This window comes from Artemia sp. Qi Xiang Cuo, chromosome 16 (genome assembly GCF_049724085.1).
Source record: "Artemia sp. Qi Xiang Cuo chromosome 16, ASM4972408v1, whole genome shotgun sequence".
In the NCBI taxonomy this organism is placed as follows: domain Eukaryota; kingdom Metazoa; phylum Arthropoda; class Branchiopoda; order Anostraca; family Artemiidae; genus Artemia; species Artemia sp. Qi Xiang Cuo.
Window position 1 is genome coordinate 27206966 of NC_142809.1, and position 15657 is coordinate 27222622.

The 15657-nt window shown below is 34.8% G+C and overlaps 1 protein-coding gene across 1 annotated transcript in view; it reads right to left on the reverse strand.

The window, feature by feature from the left end:
* Nucleotides 1–15657, reverse strand: part of LOC148942738 (glycine--tRNA ligase-like) — a 50839-nt gene that overhangs the window by 3772 nt on the left and 31410 nt on the right. The window contains exons 11-12 of the mRNA XM_089102344.1: nt 11827–11965; nt 8838–8931 (exon numbers count right to left, since the gene is read on the reverse strand). Of these exons, the coding sequence (XP_088958470.1) occupies nt 8838–8931; nt 11827–11965 (233 nt within the window). The remainder of the gene's footprint in view (nt 1–8837; nt 8932–11826; nt 11966–15657) is intronic.

Genomic DNA, 15657 nt, shown 5'->3' on the forward strand with positions numbered 1-15657 from the left:
TCTACTCCACAATCTCCAGAGGTTCACTCTTTACGCCCTCCTATAAGTTCCAACTTCTTTCTTCGTCTTTTCTTTGTCAAGCTCTACATTGTGAGCTTTTGTCCGCACATCTTCTTGAGCTGGTGGTTGCTGATTCGTTGTGACCGTCTGATGTTGCATATAGATCTTAAGCATTTTCTATCTAGAAAGTCTAGTTATCGTTCTTCTTCTGCCCTTTACTGGCAAAGTCTCGCAGCCGTATAGTAGTATGGAGCGTACGCCTGCCGAGTATATTCTGAATTTTTTTTTAGCTCAATTTCGAGCTTCGACCACAGGGGTTTGCGCAGTCGCCCAAAGGCACACCAGACTATGCTGATCCTACCTTGAACCCCATTCGACGGTTAACGCTTAGCATCTATAAGCGATCCCAGATGTTTGAACTCTTTAACTCTATCAATATGATCCCTATTAAGATGCATAAAAGAGTTGATATCATTCTTAGTTGATAGGTATTTAGTTTTCAAGATACTGATTGCCAAACCTGCCATATCTGCGGTAGCCGCCGCCCTTATTATCATTTCTTCCACTTTCGGTGCTAAGTTGGATAGGAGAGTACCATCATCAGCATATTCGAGGTCAGCAAAACTTTCTTCGGCAGAATATACCACACAATCTTCTTCGTTCGATGATTTCTTCATAATCCAATCTACTACGAAATTGAAAGAATTGGGGACGCTGGACAGCCTTAGCGAACACCGTAATCTATTTCAAAGAGTTCAGTCTGTTCGCCATATACTCGGATATTACTCTTCATATCTTCATAGCAAGCTTTGAGCAGGCTAAGCAATTTAGTTGGGACACCATCTTCCGGAATTATCTGCCAGAAGAAAGATCAGAGTGTAGTCAAATGCGGCAATGAAGTCGAGAAAGATGGCGATGATGTATTGTCCGAGATTTAATCGATTGTGAAGGGGGAGTCGCAAAGTGAAAATATGATCGACACACCCATTCCTGGGCGGAACCCAGCCCAGTTCTTTCTTGTTCCTTTTAGAAGGAACAAGATCCTTTTAGAAAGATCCTTTTAGACGGATCAGTGAAATTCCCCGGTAATTCGAGTAGGTTCGTCGGGGCCTCCCCAAGTGCAGGGCTTGCTTTGTAAATTTCTGAAGCCAGGGAGTCGTTGCCTGGGGATTTGTATGTTTTTTAAGGATTTTGCGAGATTTCTGACTTCTTCTGACTTCAGGCGGTGAAATGTCACACGGGTCTATTCCTTTGGTGGCAGTGGCATTGGATGAGGGATTTGGCGCGACGCTAGGGGTTTAGTCTGTCCTGTTCTATTTAAAGTGGTTATTCCACTGATCCAATTTCTTGACGGTTTGATGGTTCCGTCTTTGGTTTTCAAGTTTCCTGTGGTACTGCTCCTTTTCACACTAAGCTCTTTGAGGATCTTGTACTGCTTGTAGATCTCATTTTTGGCTGCTAGTCCTCTAACTTTTAGGCCAAGCTTACCAGTTCATTTTCATCCCTCCGAGCCAGTTTGTGGGTTTTTCTACGCAGTTCTATGAATGCTGCCTTGCTGGAGGCTTTCGATTCAATTAAGCAGAAAATTAAAAGAAAAAAAAGATTATAAAAATTAAAAGCTCACTCAAAAAAGAAATTAATAGAAGAAAGAAGTGAAATATACTAAATAAATCAAACAGACTTTAATCAACCCTACACAAAAAAAAAGGTTAAGCTTCTAAACATTAGTATTATTTTTATTTATACCCACGAATTTGGCCTATTTCAATATTTAAAAATAATCATCGGCCTGAACAAATACACTAAAAAAGATGTATGACTATAGAATCATACATCTTCGCATTGCATCAAGGAATAAAACTTTTTTTTCTTCTCAATAACTAAAGATATTTGATTCTAATTGAACTTATTCCCTAAATCCAATAAAAACAATCACAACTTTTAATCGTTTAGCATTGTGTAGCAGTTTTTTAAGTGTTTGCCTGAAACACCGAAAATCCAACAAAAGATACTCGAGGAAGTCACCATACTAAAAGCACTAAAATAACACCTATTATATTTTGTAATTTAACATACAAAATTACATTATAAAATCTTCATAAACGATCAAAAAAAGAGAAGAAAACCCAAAGGTCCCAAGTTTTGCCAAGAAATAAAGTTTTAAAAATCAACAGCCAAATCTGCAGGGAATGGAAAAAGAAAAAAAAATCTGGTTTCACATTTTATAGATTTGGATACACACATTTTCAGTGCTGCAATTCAAAAGGCACTGTTGCAACTTTTAGAGAAAAGCAGGAATATTAAAAAGCGCTTTGACTGTTATTAAATTACTGTTATTTAACAGGTGGTTGTTTTCGGCAAAGAGGGTACAGGCAAAATACTTTGATATTCAAAAATTACATTAATTAACTACTTCTACAAATGAGAATAGGAGATATATTTAAGGTCCATTCACAATGAAATTTCTACTAATACTGAGATTTAACTAGCGCTAAATTTGGGAATCAGTTGAATGCCAACTCGTTTACAATAGAGATCCAGCTGCCGTCCAGAATAGGATCGAGCCAACACCGAAGTTTAATCGAATTGAACTCAGTTGAGGCCGAGAATTATCAGATTGGCTAATACTTGAACTTCATCGAGGCAGAAAAACTGCAAAAAAGCAGCAATTCCTTGCAGGGCACGGAATTTGACTCTGGCGATAAAGTTATGTGAATATGTATTCATGACAATCTAAACAAAAAGAGGCTAAATAATAAATGGAAAAGTGGAATAGAGAAAAAGGAACAATCAGGCGGAGCTACTGGAGCTGGGATGCCAAATGGACACTTTTTCACCCTGAGGGACAACGGGACACAAATGGGTAAAAAGGCAGCTTTTTGAAAAAAGGACACTTTTTGGACATTTTTCCTAATTTATGACGTAAAACAAATTACTTTCATAAACAAATGTCACTGATCACCAAATGAGTGCTAACACTTATATCAACTTATTTTTTAAGTTCTGTATTGTATTTTCCGGGGTTGCTTGCTCTTCCCTGAAGCAAACTTTCTGAAAATGCCTTCAAAATTCTTTCACCTATTAATAGTATTATTAACCCTGATTTTTACTCGCCACAGTCAAGATAACAGAAAAGCTGTCGCCTTTTTCATATAAAACTTACTTCCAGCTTCCGTATATATATATATATATATATATATATATATATATATATATATATATATATATATATATATATATATATATATATATATATATATATATATATATATATATATATATATATATAGATTTTAAATACGTAACCTAACCTAGGTACGTTCCCTCCCCCCTAAACCCCAACAAACAATGGTAAATTTTCCGTTGTTCCTATTATTGACTTACGAATAAAGTATACATACCGCTTGATGCCTTTTTTATGCTCTTTCCAAATATAATAACCATTTTTGCCAGAAATGAATTTTACCCCTCACCCCTATATATTTGCACATTATGGGGGTGGGGGTAAATTTTCTTACTAATGTAAATGAAAGTTAAGTTTAAATTTTCGCCCCCCCCCCCCATAATGTGCAAATATATACCCGGAATTGGTATATATAGGGGGGGGGGTAAAATTCATTTCTGACAAAAATGATTATTATGTTTGAAAAGAGCATAAAAAGGCATCGAGTGGTAAGTTTACTTTATTCATTAGTCAATAATATAAACAACGAAAAATTTACCGAAACAATCACTAAAATATTGCAAACCACGCTTCGCAATCAATTTAGATAGCAAATACCCGTTTGACGGGTCGGTAAGTTTTTCGCAGTTCATATTATTGACTTACGGATAAAGTAAGAATACCACTCGATGCCTTTTTTATGCTCTTTCCAAAAATAACAATCATTTTTGTCGGAAATGAATTTTACCCCTACCCTTATATATACCAATTCAGAGTGTATATTTTCACATTAGGGGGGGGGAGGTGGGCGGGGTAAAGTTTAAACTTACCTCTCATTTACATCAGAAATAAAATTTACCCCCCCCCCCCTAATTTTCAAATATATACCCGGAATTGGTTTATATAAGGGTGGGTGTAAAATTTTTTTCCGACGAAAATGATTTTTATATTTGGAAAGAGCATAAGAAAAAGGCATCGAGTGGTATGTTTACTTTATTCGTAAGTCAATAATATGAACTGCGAAAAATTTACCGACGGGTCTCCATGTCTGGTTTCCTTATACAGTATACAGCGTACTATATAAGTATATAGTAAATAACGCATATACTTAATATAAGTATATACTTATATAGCATATATAGCTATATACGCTATATACTATATACGCTATATATACTATATACTTTTGTTTTATATATATAAATCAAAAGAAAATTTAAAATGATCACTTACATACGAAGGAGAAGAAAAGAAAATATACATAGAATGAAAAGTATAGAAAAAAAATAGAATAAATAAACTAAATTCAGTCAAAGTTCAAGAAAAAAATTAATTAATTAGATTAAATAGACTAAAAAAAATAAAATAAAAATATAATGAAAAAAAAATACAATAAAAATAACTTCTACGAAGCCAAATAATTTTTAAATTTTTTTTAAAACAAACCGAACGAGTGGCACCCTCGAGCTGATTGAGTACTTCTCAATAGTAATTCGAAACAAATATTACAAGAAAATAGTACAAGAAAGTACTTCGTCTCCAGCCGTATATGCTTTCAGCGTCATGGATGATAAGACTTCGCGAAAGAACATTCTTCAAGCATGGATATTTTTTCATGTAGCCACAACTATTGATTACAAGCTAAAACAAAGCTAGAACATGTTCTAGCTTTGTTGCATATATATATATATATATATATATATATATATATATATATATATATATATATATATATATATATATATATATATATATATATATATATATATATATATATATATAATTTTTAAAGTGAATCCACTATGCTTTCCCTCCTTAATGTACAAAAAAATAGTAAAAATTAAGTATTTTCTATGCATTTTGCCATGCATCACAGTTCTTTAGTGTTACGTCAGATCAAAAGTACGCAAAAGCCATTTAACCAAATAAAAGTAAAATTATTATGCAAATTTCGGTATAATTATTCATGTACGTTGAGCCACCATCAAAGCTGCATTAACTCAAAAACGTTCAGAAATTAAATAAAAAAACAAGTTTTTTTAAGTGAAATTAAGGAGCGATATTAAAACTTAAAACGAAGAGAAGTTATTCCGTATATGAAAAGGGCTGTCCCCTCCTCAAATATATATATATATATATATATATATATATATATATATATATATATATATATATATATATATATATATATATATATATATATATATATATATATATATATATATATATATATATAAACTTAAAACGAAGAAATTATTCCGTATATGAAAATGGCTGTCCCCTCCTCATATATATATATATATATATATATATATATATATATATATATAATCTTTAAAGTGATTCCACTATACTTTCCCTCCTTAATGTGCAAAAATATAGTAAAAATTGATTGTTTTCTATGCATTTTGCCATGCATCACTCTTTTTTCAACTAGTATAGCCGTAAATCAAATAAATGCTGACGAAAGCAAGAAACGGGGAAACATATGGGAATAATACAATTCGTCTATCTATAAGTTTGCACATTAGAGGCGCTGGGAGGTAAGTATAGCGAAATCGATTTCAAAGTTTGATAACTGCAATTTTTGCATATTATAAAAATATAAACTGTCTTATTAACATATCTCCTCTTCAATAGCCCCAATTTTAGGCTTATACTATATATATATTACTTTTATAGTTTTATAAAGTAAATATATACAGTATATATCTATACTATATATATTTACTACTATATGTATATACAGGTACTTTTGTATTATATACAGGTACTTTTGTATTTTTTCAGGTCGTGGATCATTTTCTAATAAACACATTAATCTCATTCTTATGAATACATTAACATTTGGATGAAATAACTTCTTACATAGGGGAACACTAATCTATACTTTATACTGGAAAAGGAAGAACATAAATCCGGCCCTAGAGTTGCGAGCCTTTTTTGTCAATAGACCTTTCCAAATCAATCAAGTCCATTTCTGCAGCCATTACGTATTTGTGTCAACTTAGACTACTGAGTCAGGGAGAGAATTACAATTGTCTTCAGCTTGAATAATCGAAATGTTTGCTCTGATGTTACTCTTCTATTTTCTTACTTCTTAATGTTACTCTTTGTTTCTGATACTCTTTACATTAAATCTGATCTTACTCTTTTATTTTCTTTCTTTTGTTTTTCTTTTATTCACCTCCTCCTTTTTTTTGTATCATATTAGTTCATTTGTTTCCGCAATATCTTCATTTCCAACTATGTTTTCCACATCTCAATCCTGAAATGAGATTTTGAATTCAAAGATTTTTCTTCATGGAACATCTTCTCCTAAGCTCGTTTCGAGGAAATCAAGAAAGAAGTTTCCGCCTACATCAAGAAGATCGGTTACAACCCATCATCTGTTTTCTTTGTCCCAATTTCTGGTTGGCACGGAGACTACATGTTGGAGCCATCTGACACACTTCCATGGTAAAATGGGTGGGCCATTTAGTGCAAAGAAGGCAAGGCTGACGACAAGACCCTCCTTGAAGCTCTTGATGCCATACAGCCATCCAGCCGCCCAACCGAAAACCCCTTCAGGTGAGTTTAAATCGATAATGGCCGTCGCTTGTCTCTTGGAACCGATCTGAGACTTTTCAACCACTTTCAGAGAATGCTTTGTTTCCATTTTCAGAGTACTTCCATTTATCCACCGAATAGGAATAGGACCTAAAGTCTTAACCAATGTGGTATGCTAGAACTATCGGATTCATCGTTTCTTCTATCTTACGGTTGACGTTTTTCATCAAGTCGGTCAACTTCAAGGACCTACCTACTGCTGGTGGCAAAATCACCAAGGCCGCTGAGAAGAATGGAAAGAAGAAGTGAATGGCCATTCCCTTCTGGCGCGTTCCGCGTAAATCCCCGCGGCGTCTAGCTGTGTGCATTTGGCTATTATCATACTGCTGTCATAGAGAGAAAGGAGTTTCGCAGAAAAGCTGTGTTGCGCCTCAATTTTATTTATAGCCGCTACCGAATGTTTCTGTTTTATATTTTGTACTTTCAGCTGTAATTTTTTGCCAAACGCTGGTCGCCTGTTTTTATCGAGTATAACTCAAGCGAATTTATTTCAATAGGCCTTGTCTTCTCACTTTTTTAGTTCTCTAAAACGTAATTTGTGCTCAAGGCTACTTCTGCATGTTCAGAAAACGGCAAGATAGAGGAGTTGTTAAATGATTTTAAACACTTGACCAACCAGTTAGCTGAGTAGTTAAGGTGATCGACGTCTTTCGTTTTACTTTAAAACCATGTAGGTCGAAATAGATATTTCGTTGCTACAGTCGTTCAGGTACACCAAAAATAAAGATAAACCAAAAAATACCATAACATATAGGAGAAGGACAAAGGAGGCTACCCCAGCACGCCAAAATCTAAAAATAATACTAAGAAACAAATTATCAAGAAGCATCACCCCTCATCAAAGGTTAATATATTCTACTAATTTAGTCTTTAAAACTGATCGGCTATTAGTATTTTTAAACTTACCATTTAATTTTAGCCTATTTGCTATAGAAGGGATTTGGTATCTTATTGAAAATTTATCTCTTTCACAATTAACCAAAGGGGTTCTATACGCTCCAAAACCAGCCGACGAAGAAGCGAGGGGGTTTAAAATGATCAGGAAATGTATTTAGGTAAATAATGGGACAATATCTTAGGTATGTATGATTCTATTAAAGAATGATAAAGAATTTTAATAATTGAAAAAGGAAAAACGTAATTTAATCGATGTAAACATCCTAAATTTTGGGCTAATTTTATACGGAGATGGTCAGAATGACTACGGAAACATAAAAGTTCATCAAGAATAATCCCCAAATATCTATATGTCTTAACCCGTCTAATTCTACACCCAGAAACAACTAACTCATCAATACCAACTTTAGCAACTCCTTGCTTATCTGATTATATCTGATTAGATAAGATAAGATATTTATTTCAAAAAATGGCTATCACAAGCCCCGAAGGGCCGAATTCGCATTTCGGGGTCATATAATAAAAAAAAGACAAATAGCACAACAACTAAAAAACTGGCTAAACAATGCCAAAAACAACAATATCAGAAAGGCAAAGCCATCCATTAGTCTAACAAAAAGTGTCAAATGTAAGAAAGTTAAAAAGGCACAAATTAAAGCAAAACCAAAAAAAAAGAGATAAAAATAATGTTAAAAAGGTTTAAAAGAGATTATATAAAAAGGGGAGGGAACGAAAGAGCCAAACGGACACCAGCATGGGTATCACCAGTAAAAAAAAAAAAAAAAAAAAAAAAAAAAAAAAAAAAAAAAAAAACGGTTTATTTGATCAGTAATGAAGGGGAAAAAGGTTTTTTCATATCTGGAGGTTAATATCTGGTGATTACTTAGCATTAGGTAGGACCGCGTTTCGGGAAATTAAACCTCATTGTGAATGGGCCTACAGGAGAAAACAGAGAGTTCTAAGTTTCTTCAGAACAAATTCAGGCATGAAAAAAATGAGTTTGAACCATTCAATGCAGGGGTCCGGAGTTAAGATCGTTGGCTTCAAATCTCAATAAAAAAAAAAAAAAAATTCACGTAACACTTCATGAATCCCCAAAGGCGACTTGCAAAGCACTTTAACTTAAAAAAAAAAAAAAAAAAAAAAAAAAAAAAAAAAAAAAACTTACAGATTTTTTTAACAAAAGGCATAAAACCCTGTTTGTTACTCAACGGGAGAACACAGCATTTGTATGGAGCAACAATTGGCGGAAGTTTCAAGAACTGGAAGAAGAAAAAAGTAAAATGTAAAAATATATCCTCACTAAATCAAAAAACAAAAGCGGAAGGAAAACATGGAAAAAAGAAAAAATAGGAGGGATAGAAGCTAGAAAAAAAATTAGGATAAAAGTTTTCTTTTCTGAAGACGTAGCTATCTTGAATAAAGCGATTTGATGAGGAGAGGGAGAATCGTTCATTATCCAAGTTCATACTCGGATGCTGAGGAAGCCTGGTTTCTTTTACATATTAAATAAAAAAAAAAAAGTTTTTTTTAACTGAAAGTAAGGAACGACGTTAAAACTTAAAACGAAAAGAAATTATTCTGTATATGAAAGGGAATTATGCTCCTCAACGCCTCGCTCTTTACGCTAAATTTTTTTATTGTTTAAAAAAAAATAAGAGTTGTGAGAAAGTCAAACTTTAAAGCGTAAAGAGCGAGGCGTTGAGGAAGGGACAGCCCCTTTAATATCCGGAATAATTTCTGTTGGTTTTAAGTTTTAACGTCGTTCCTTACTTTCAGTTAAAAAAAAAAACTTGTTTTTTTTATTTAATTTGTGAACGTTTTTGAATTAATGCAGGTTTTGATTTTGGTTCACCGCACATGAATAATTAACACAAAATTTGCATATTAATTTTACTGTTATTTGGTTAAATGGCTTTCTCGAAACTTATTTAATTTTTTTTATTTAATATTAATATTTTATTTAATAAAATTAATTTTATACGTATATTAGGGGGCTCGCCCCCTAGTCAATACCTCGCTCTTTAAGCTGAAGTTCGAATTTTGTTCCAATTCTTTAAAAACTACCCCTTAATCACAAAGGCCGTTATTTATCATAAATAGCTATTGTTAAATTACTAAAAAATATTTGGCTTAAAGATTGATGTTCTGCCTAGAGGGTGAAGTGGTGAACCTAATCATACACCCGATAGTTTCTGTTCGTTTTAAGTTTTGAGGTTACTCCTTATTTTCAGTTGGAAAACTTGTTTTTTTTATATGTAATTTCTGATCTGTTTTTTTAAGTAATGCTGCGAAATCCGGCGCCCCCTTCAATGCAATGTCCCTTCCCCCATGAAAACTTCCTTCATGGAAATATCTTACCAAATAACCCCCGACCCACCTACCCCCCTACTACCAGAAAACATCCCCCCTGAAAACGTTTGTATACGTCCTAATAACCAATACTATATGTTTACATTGGGTAAAGTTCATAACTTTCAGCCCTTCCCCCGGGGACTTCGGGGGATTAAGTCATCCTAAAGGACATAGTTATTATATTTTCAACCATGCTGAACAAAATTGCTCTCTCAAAATTTTGATCGAGTGACTTTAGGAAAAAAATGAGCATGAGAGGGGGCCTAGTTGCCCTCCATTTTTTTTGTCACTTAAAAAGGGCACTAGAACTTTTAATTTCCGTTTCTATGAGTCCTCCACGATATTCTAGGACCACTGGGTCGATACATTTTTGTAGATAGGAGCTTGAAACCTCTACAGTAGGGTTCTCTGATACCCTGAATATGATGGTGTGATTTTCATTAAGGTTCTATATCTTTTAGGGAGTCTTTCCCCCTTTCTACAAAAATCGACCAAGTTTTCTCAGACGCTTAACTTTTGATGGGTAGGACTAAACTTGATGAAAGTTATATATTTGAATTCAGCAATGAAATCTGATTCTTTTGATGTATCTATTGGTATCAAAATCCCGTTTTCTAGAGTTTCGATTACCATTGAGCCGGGTCGCTCCTTACTTACAGTTCGTTACCACGAACTGTTTGATAGTTTCCTTTTCACTTGCCTGTTAATTGACTCGTCCGTCATTTTTTACAATTGAAGTAAAATTGCATATGCACCCATGGAAGTATGAAAGAATTTAACTCAGAAGTTCAACATCTAAAACGAAAGAAGGGCACTCATTTCAAAAAGCAAAACAAAGGCAAACAGGCAAATTTGGTTGAGAATTTGAAAAATATGGCTAAATCTCAAGATAACGGAATTTCTTAAGAAGGGGGAAGGGCAATATCAGAAGCACCCCATACTATGTGCGTAACCCCATGGACGGATTAAACTACCGTCCGTATTTCTCTTCTTTATGAAAAAGGAGATTTCTGACCAGGGTTACAAGATTCGTTTATTCCTAACTAGTATATTTTTAGACTGCTTTTTTTGTTAAGCAAAATTCGCATATATTCTTGCATAAGCGACAACCTTATCTTGCCTAATTCCCACAAATTATATCATACTTTTCACCCATTATTTTGGCATATTTCCTTCTCCCTCTAAATCCTGCGTTTGTTCCTACCTTAAAAGAAAAGAGGATAAAGCTGGACATGGATGGTAGAAAAAATAGTTTGTCTTAAAATCAAATAATTTGTAGCAAAAATTGAAAGAAGACATGCTTTTAAATTTAGCTATTTCAAAGAAATGTCTTTGAATTTCCTTCCCCAAAAAATCTCGCGACTCTTCAATTATTTCTATATAGCAGGGACATCATGTATATCTTACTAGACTTGTAATAACCATTTAATAAAATCAGCTCAAACTTTACATTTCTATTACAGGAAGTCAGGAACTGTGAAATTAATTTTGCGGGTCCTTTTTTTTCGGCTGAAACTTCTCCACCAAGTTAAACAGAGTTTTTTAAAAATTGAACATGAAACTGGCTGAAAAATTTCCTAGTTGTTATTTTGTCTTTTTTTTCTTCATTTTCTGGTAGATGAGTGAGTGACTGAAACAGAGAGAGAGAGACAAAGAGACAGAGACAGAGAGAAAGACAAAGAGACAGAGAGAGAGAGAGAGAGAGAGAGAGAGAGAGAGAGAGAGAGAGAGGGAGGGAGAGGGAGAGGGAAAGAGAGAGAGAGAGAGAGAGAGAGAGAAGACAAAAAGGAAAATATTCATACCGTTCGTTTTTCATCACCTTCTCGGACACCAAAGTTATGTTCAAGTATTACATACAGAATCCGCCCAATCCCGAATGAGGGCTCAATAACACTTGGCACAAAGTTTTCTATGTGAACCGTTTCGTGTGAATCAAATTTTCTAAAAAAAAAAATTAATAACAATAAAAGCATTAAATACTTATTTTGTCTTAGAATATGATTTCGGCTTCTTAAAACATAGCGTTAAGTACTGCTTTGTAGACATGTAAATTTTAGCTTCTTAATTCTACAGACAATGCCTCCATCTGAAAAGTTTAAAAAGACACATATCAAAGGTCTATTACCCCTTCCCCCAACTATTCCATAAACAACACTGCGTCTCTCAATTTTTCAGTTAATCCCAAACAACTCAACTGGCAAAATGTTTACATTGTCTCTAAACAGAGTATATACTATTCGAACTAATAAGATCGTCGACATATACTAATTTCTGACAAGATTCTATCCTATTACCAGCGACATTGACGCCCAGAGTAATATAATTTAACAAAAGCAAATTTCATGGAAGAATTGTAGGACTCTAAAAATTTAAAATAACTACAAGGAAACTTTCCTTGGTACTTAAATTATATCATACTTTTCACCCATTATTTTGACAAATTTCCCCCTCCCTCAAAATCCTGCGTTTGTTCCTACCTTAAAAGAAAACCCTACAAAGGTAGATCATAAAGCTAGAACACTATTGATAGATCAGATCCCACTAAAAATAAGAAGAAAAGAAAGTGATCATTCAGCAACACAGAAAAGCAGAGGATCCGCTAGCCGCAGAAAAAAAGGAAATAAAAAGCTACTGCAACTAATTAAAGCCGAATTCAAATCTAAATAGCTTCAATTGCGTTAAATTTAGGATGGGTATTGCTGCCCATTGCTTGCTTGCATCAGGACCAGACGTTTTCTGCCTCACCTGACATCTGCAATTCAAATGTTATATATTTTTTTACTTTTTGTTTGTAGCACACTAATGCAAGATGAAATTTGTACTTTTTTTCAACGTACGGTAGAATACTGAATATATATTTCTTATCCAAAATAGAGCTCCTTTTTTATTTGTAGATAGCTGAATTAAATTCTTAGTGTGGGTTATAGGAGTAAGTTTGATAAACAGAAACATAAATTTTGGAATAAACTGAGAGGATTACTACCAGAAGTTGTTGCTGTCACCTCGCAAGAATTCCTGAGAAATGAGCTGAAGCGACCCTTGTGAGACTTGAGAAGCCGCAGGCAAAATCCAGTGAATATGCCGAACTTTTAGCAAAAACAATAATTTATAATTAAATTATAGAATTTTAGAAATAAGAAGTGACTTTTCAATCACCATGTGCTTTCGTTCCTCCAATAGTGCTTGTCTGCTGATAAATTGTTACATTTCATTATAGTTTAGTGACAACCTTGTCTAGAGACCTTGGCAGAATACCGTTAGAACATTCCCCCCCCTAGAGAACAGATTATTTTCGGACAAATTAAAGCTACAAAAAAAAATACAGACTTGAGCCAGCTGTTTCACAAGTTCCCATGATATTTGCTGAGGGTGGCAAATGTTATACAATTGATCATTACCAGCTAAATATGCCTTGTCAAGATCAAACTTCACCCACAAAAAAGAAAAACTATAAAGATCTACATCTTATTTTGGAATAAACTAGACAGGACTTCACTTTGTTATATAAGAATCGACAAAAGCCAATTTACCAGAATCAACACTAGTTCTAATATATCAAGGGAGATGCGCTGTAGTTTACGTAATATCCAACTATGAGACATGATTTCATTGTGTAGAAACACAAAACAGAGGTTCACTGGAGTACCGGGAAAACCTCCTAACAGCGGAGATAACCTGGCTCGTGGATGAGTATATGGTTATGCGTTTGTATGCCAAGTTGTATCAAGGAGGCACACTTGTGCCTCTATAAAGAGGCGACCCACCACAATGTTAAGCGATTTCCAGTCCTAGTGGTCGCAGAGAGACAGCGGTGATCGCATTATGTAGCCCAAACTCAAACTAAGAAACTTGCAAAATTTCACCCCCATCTGACTTTATCTTCATGGGTAAAAGGGGGCCAGAAGTTTCAACCCTCTAACCACAGCCCCCGTTTAACGTTGTCCGATTGGGTTGAAATTTAGAGGTTAAGCTGTCCTCGGGCCTAGGAGCTCATCCTCGAAATTTCAGCTCAATCCGATCACTCCTTCCCTGTTTTCCAAAAACCAAATATAGCCACTAAAAGTTCAAAAAAAATTTTTTCTTAGCCACGCCTACAGGCCACAGTTGGCAACTGATCCAGGTGAATGAGGACTCATTCGAATTAGAATTCGACCTGTTAGGGCCTTTTCATATTTTCAGACCGAAAAAATTATCCCCCGAATTTACATTTACGAAAAACCTCGTTTTCCTATAAGAACCCGCTATAAGCGGGCTCTTATCGTTTTTCTATAAGAGCCCGCGAAAACGCGGGCTCGTTTTCCTATAAGAGCCCGCAAGCCCGCAAGCTGTCCAATCAGCTAATAGTTAGTCAAGCAATAATAAGTAATAAACTGTACAAAAACGTGCAGAAATTATTTGAGAAAAACTACGTTTTCTAAAGAGTTAAAGAGGCTGAGTAACAAGGTCGAACCTTAAAACGTACAGGGATTAGGAGGCACAGTTGGGGGGCTGCTGCCCCCAAACCCCCGCTTTCGCAGCCTTTAAATAAAAAAAAGTGTTTTAAACTGGTTGGGGGTAGGGGGACAAGCTTGTCCTCCTCCCCTCGAATCTTCTTTCGTACCTGGCCAAGGTCTTTGTAAATATCGGTACATCACATTTGCAAATATTCAGGATAATGTAAGCGCCAATAGTTTGTTTGTCATCAATTGTTCTCTTTATGTGCAGAATAATTAAAACATTTAAATGATTTTTGACAATTATTTATGCTGTATTATTACCAAATTATTTGAAAAAAACTACGTTTTCTAAAGAGTTAAAGAGGCTGAGTTACAAGGTCGAACCTTAAAACGTACAGGGATTAGGAGGCACAGTTGGGGGGCTGCTGCCCCCAAACCCCCGCTTTCGCAGCCTTTAAATAAAAAAAAGTGTTTTAAACTGAAAGTAAGGAGCGACATTAAATCTTAAAACGAACAGAAATTATTCAGTATATGAAAGGGGCTGTTCCCTCCTCAACGCCTCGCTCTTTACGCTAAAGTTTTTATTGTCTAAAAAAAAGAGTTGTGAGAAACTCAAACTTTAGCGTAAAGAGCGAGGCGTTGAGGAGGGCACAGTCCCTTTCATATACGGAATAATTTCTGTTCGTTTTAAGATTTAATGTCGCTCCTTACTTTCAGTTTAAAACACTTTTCTTTTTTTTATTTAAAGGCTGCGAAAGCGGGGGTTTGGGGGCGGCAGCCCCCAACTGTGCCTCCTAATCCCTGTACGTTTTAAGGTTCGACCTTGTAACTCAGCCTCTTTAACTCTTTAGAAAACGTAGTTTTTTTCAAATAATTTGGTAATAATACAGCATAAATAATTGTCAAAAATCATTTAAATGTTTTAATTATTCTGCACATAAAGAGAACAATTGATGACAAACAAACTATTGGCGCTTACATTATCCTGAATATTTGCAAATGTGATGTACCGATATTTACAAAGACCTTGGCCAGGTACGAAAGAAGATTCGAGGGGAGGAGGACAAGCTTGTCCCCCTACCCCCAACCACCCCCATCCAAGACAAAACGAAAATCCAGAACGTGCAAATAATACGGTCGTTTACGGGCCAGGCGCCCAGCACCAAGTGTAACTTTGAAATGACATCCAAACGACAT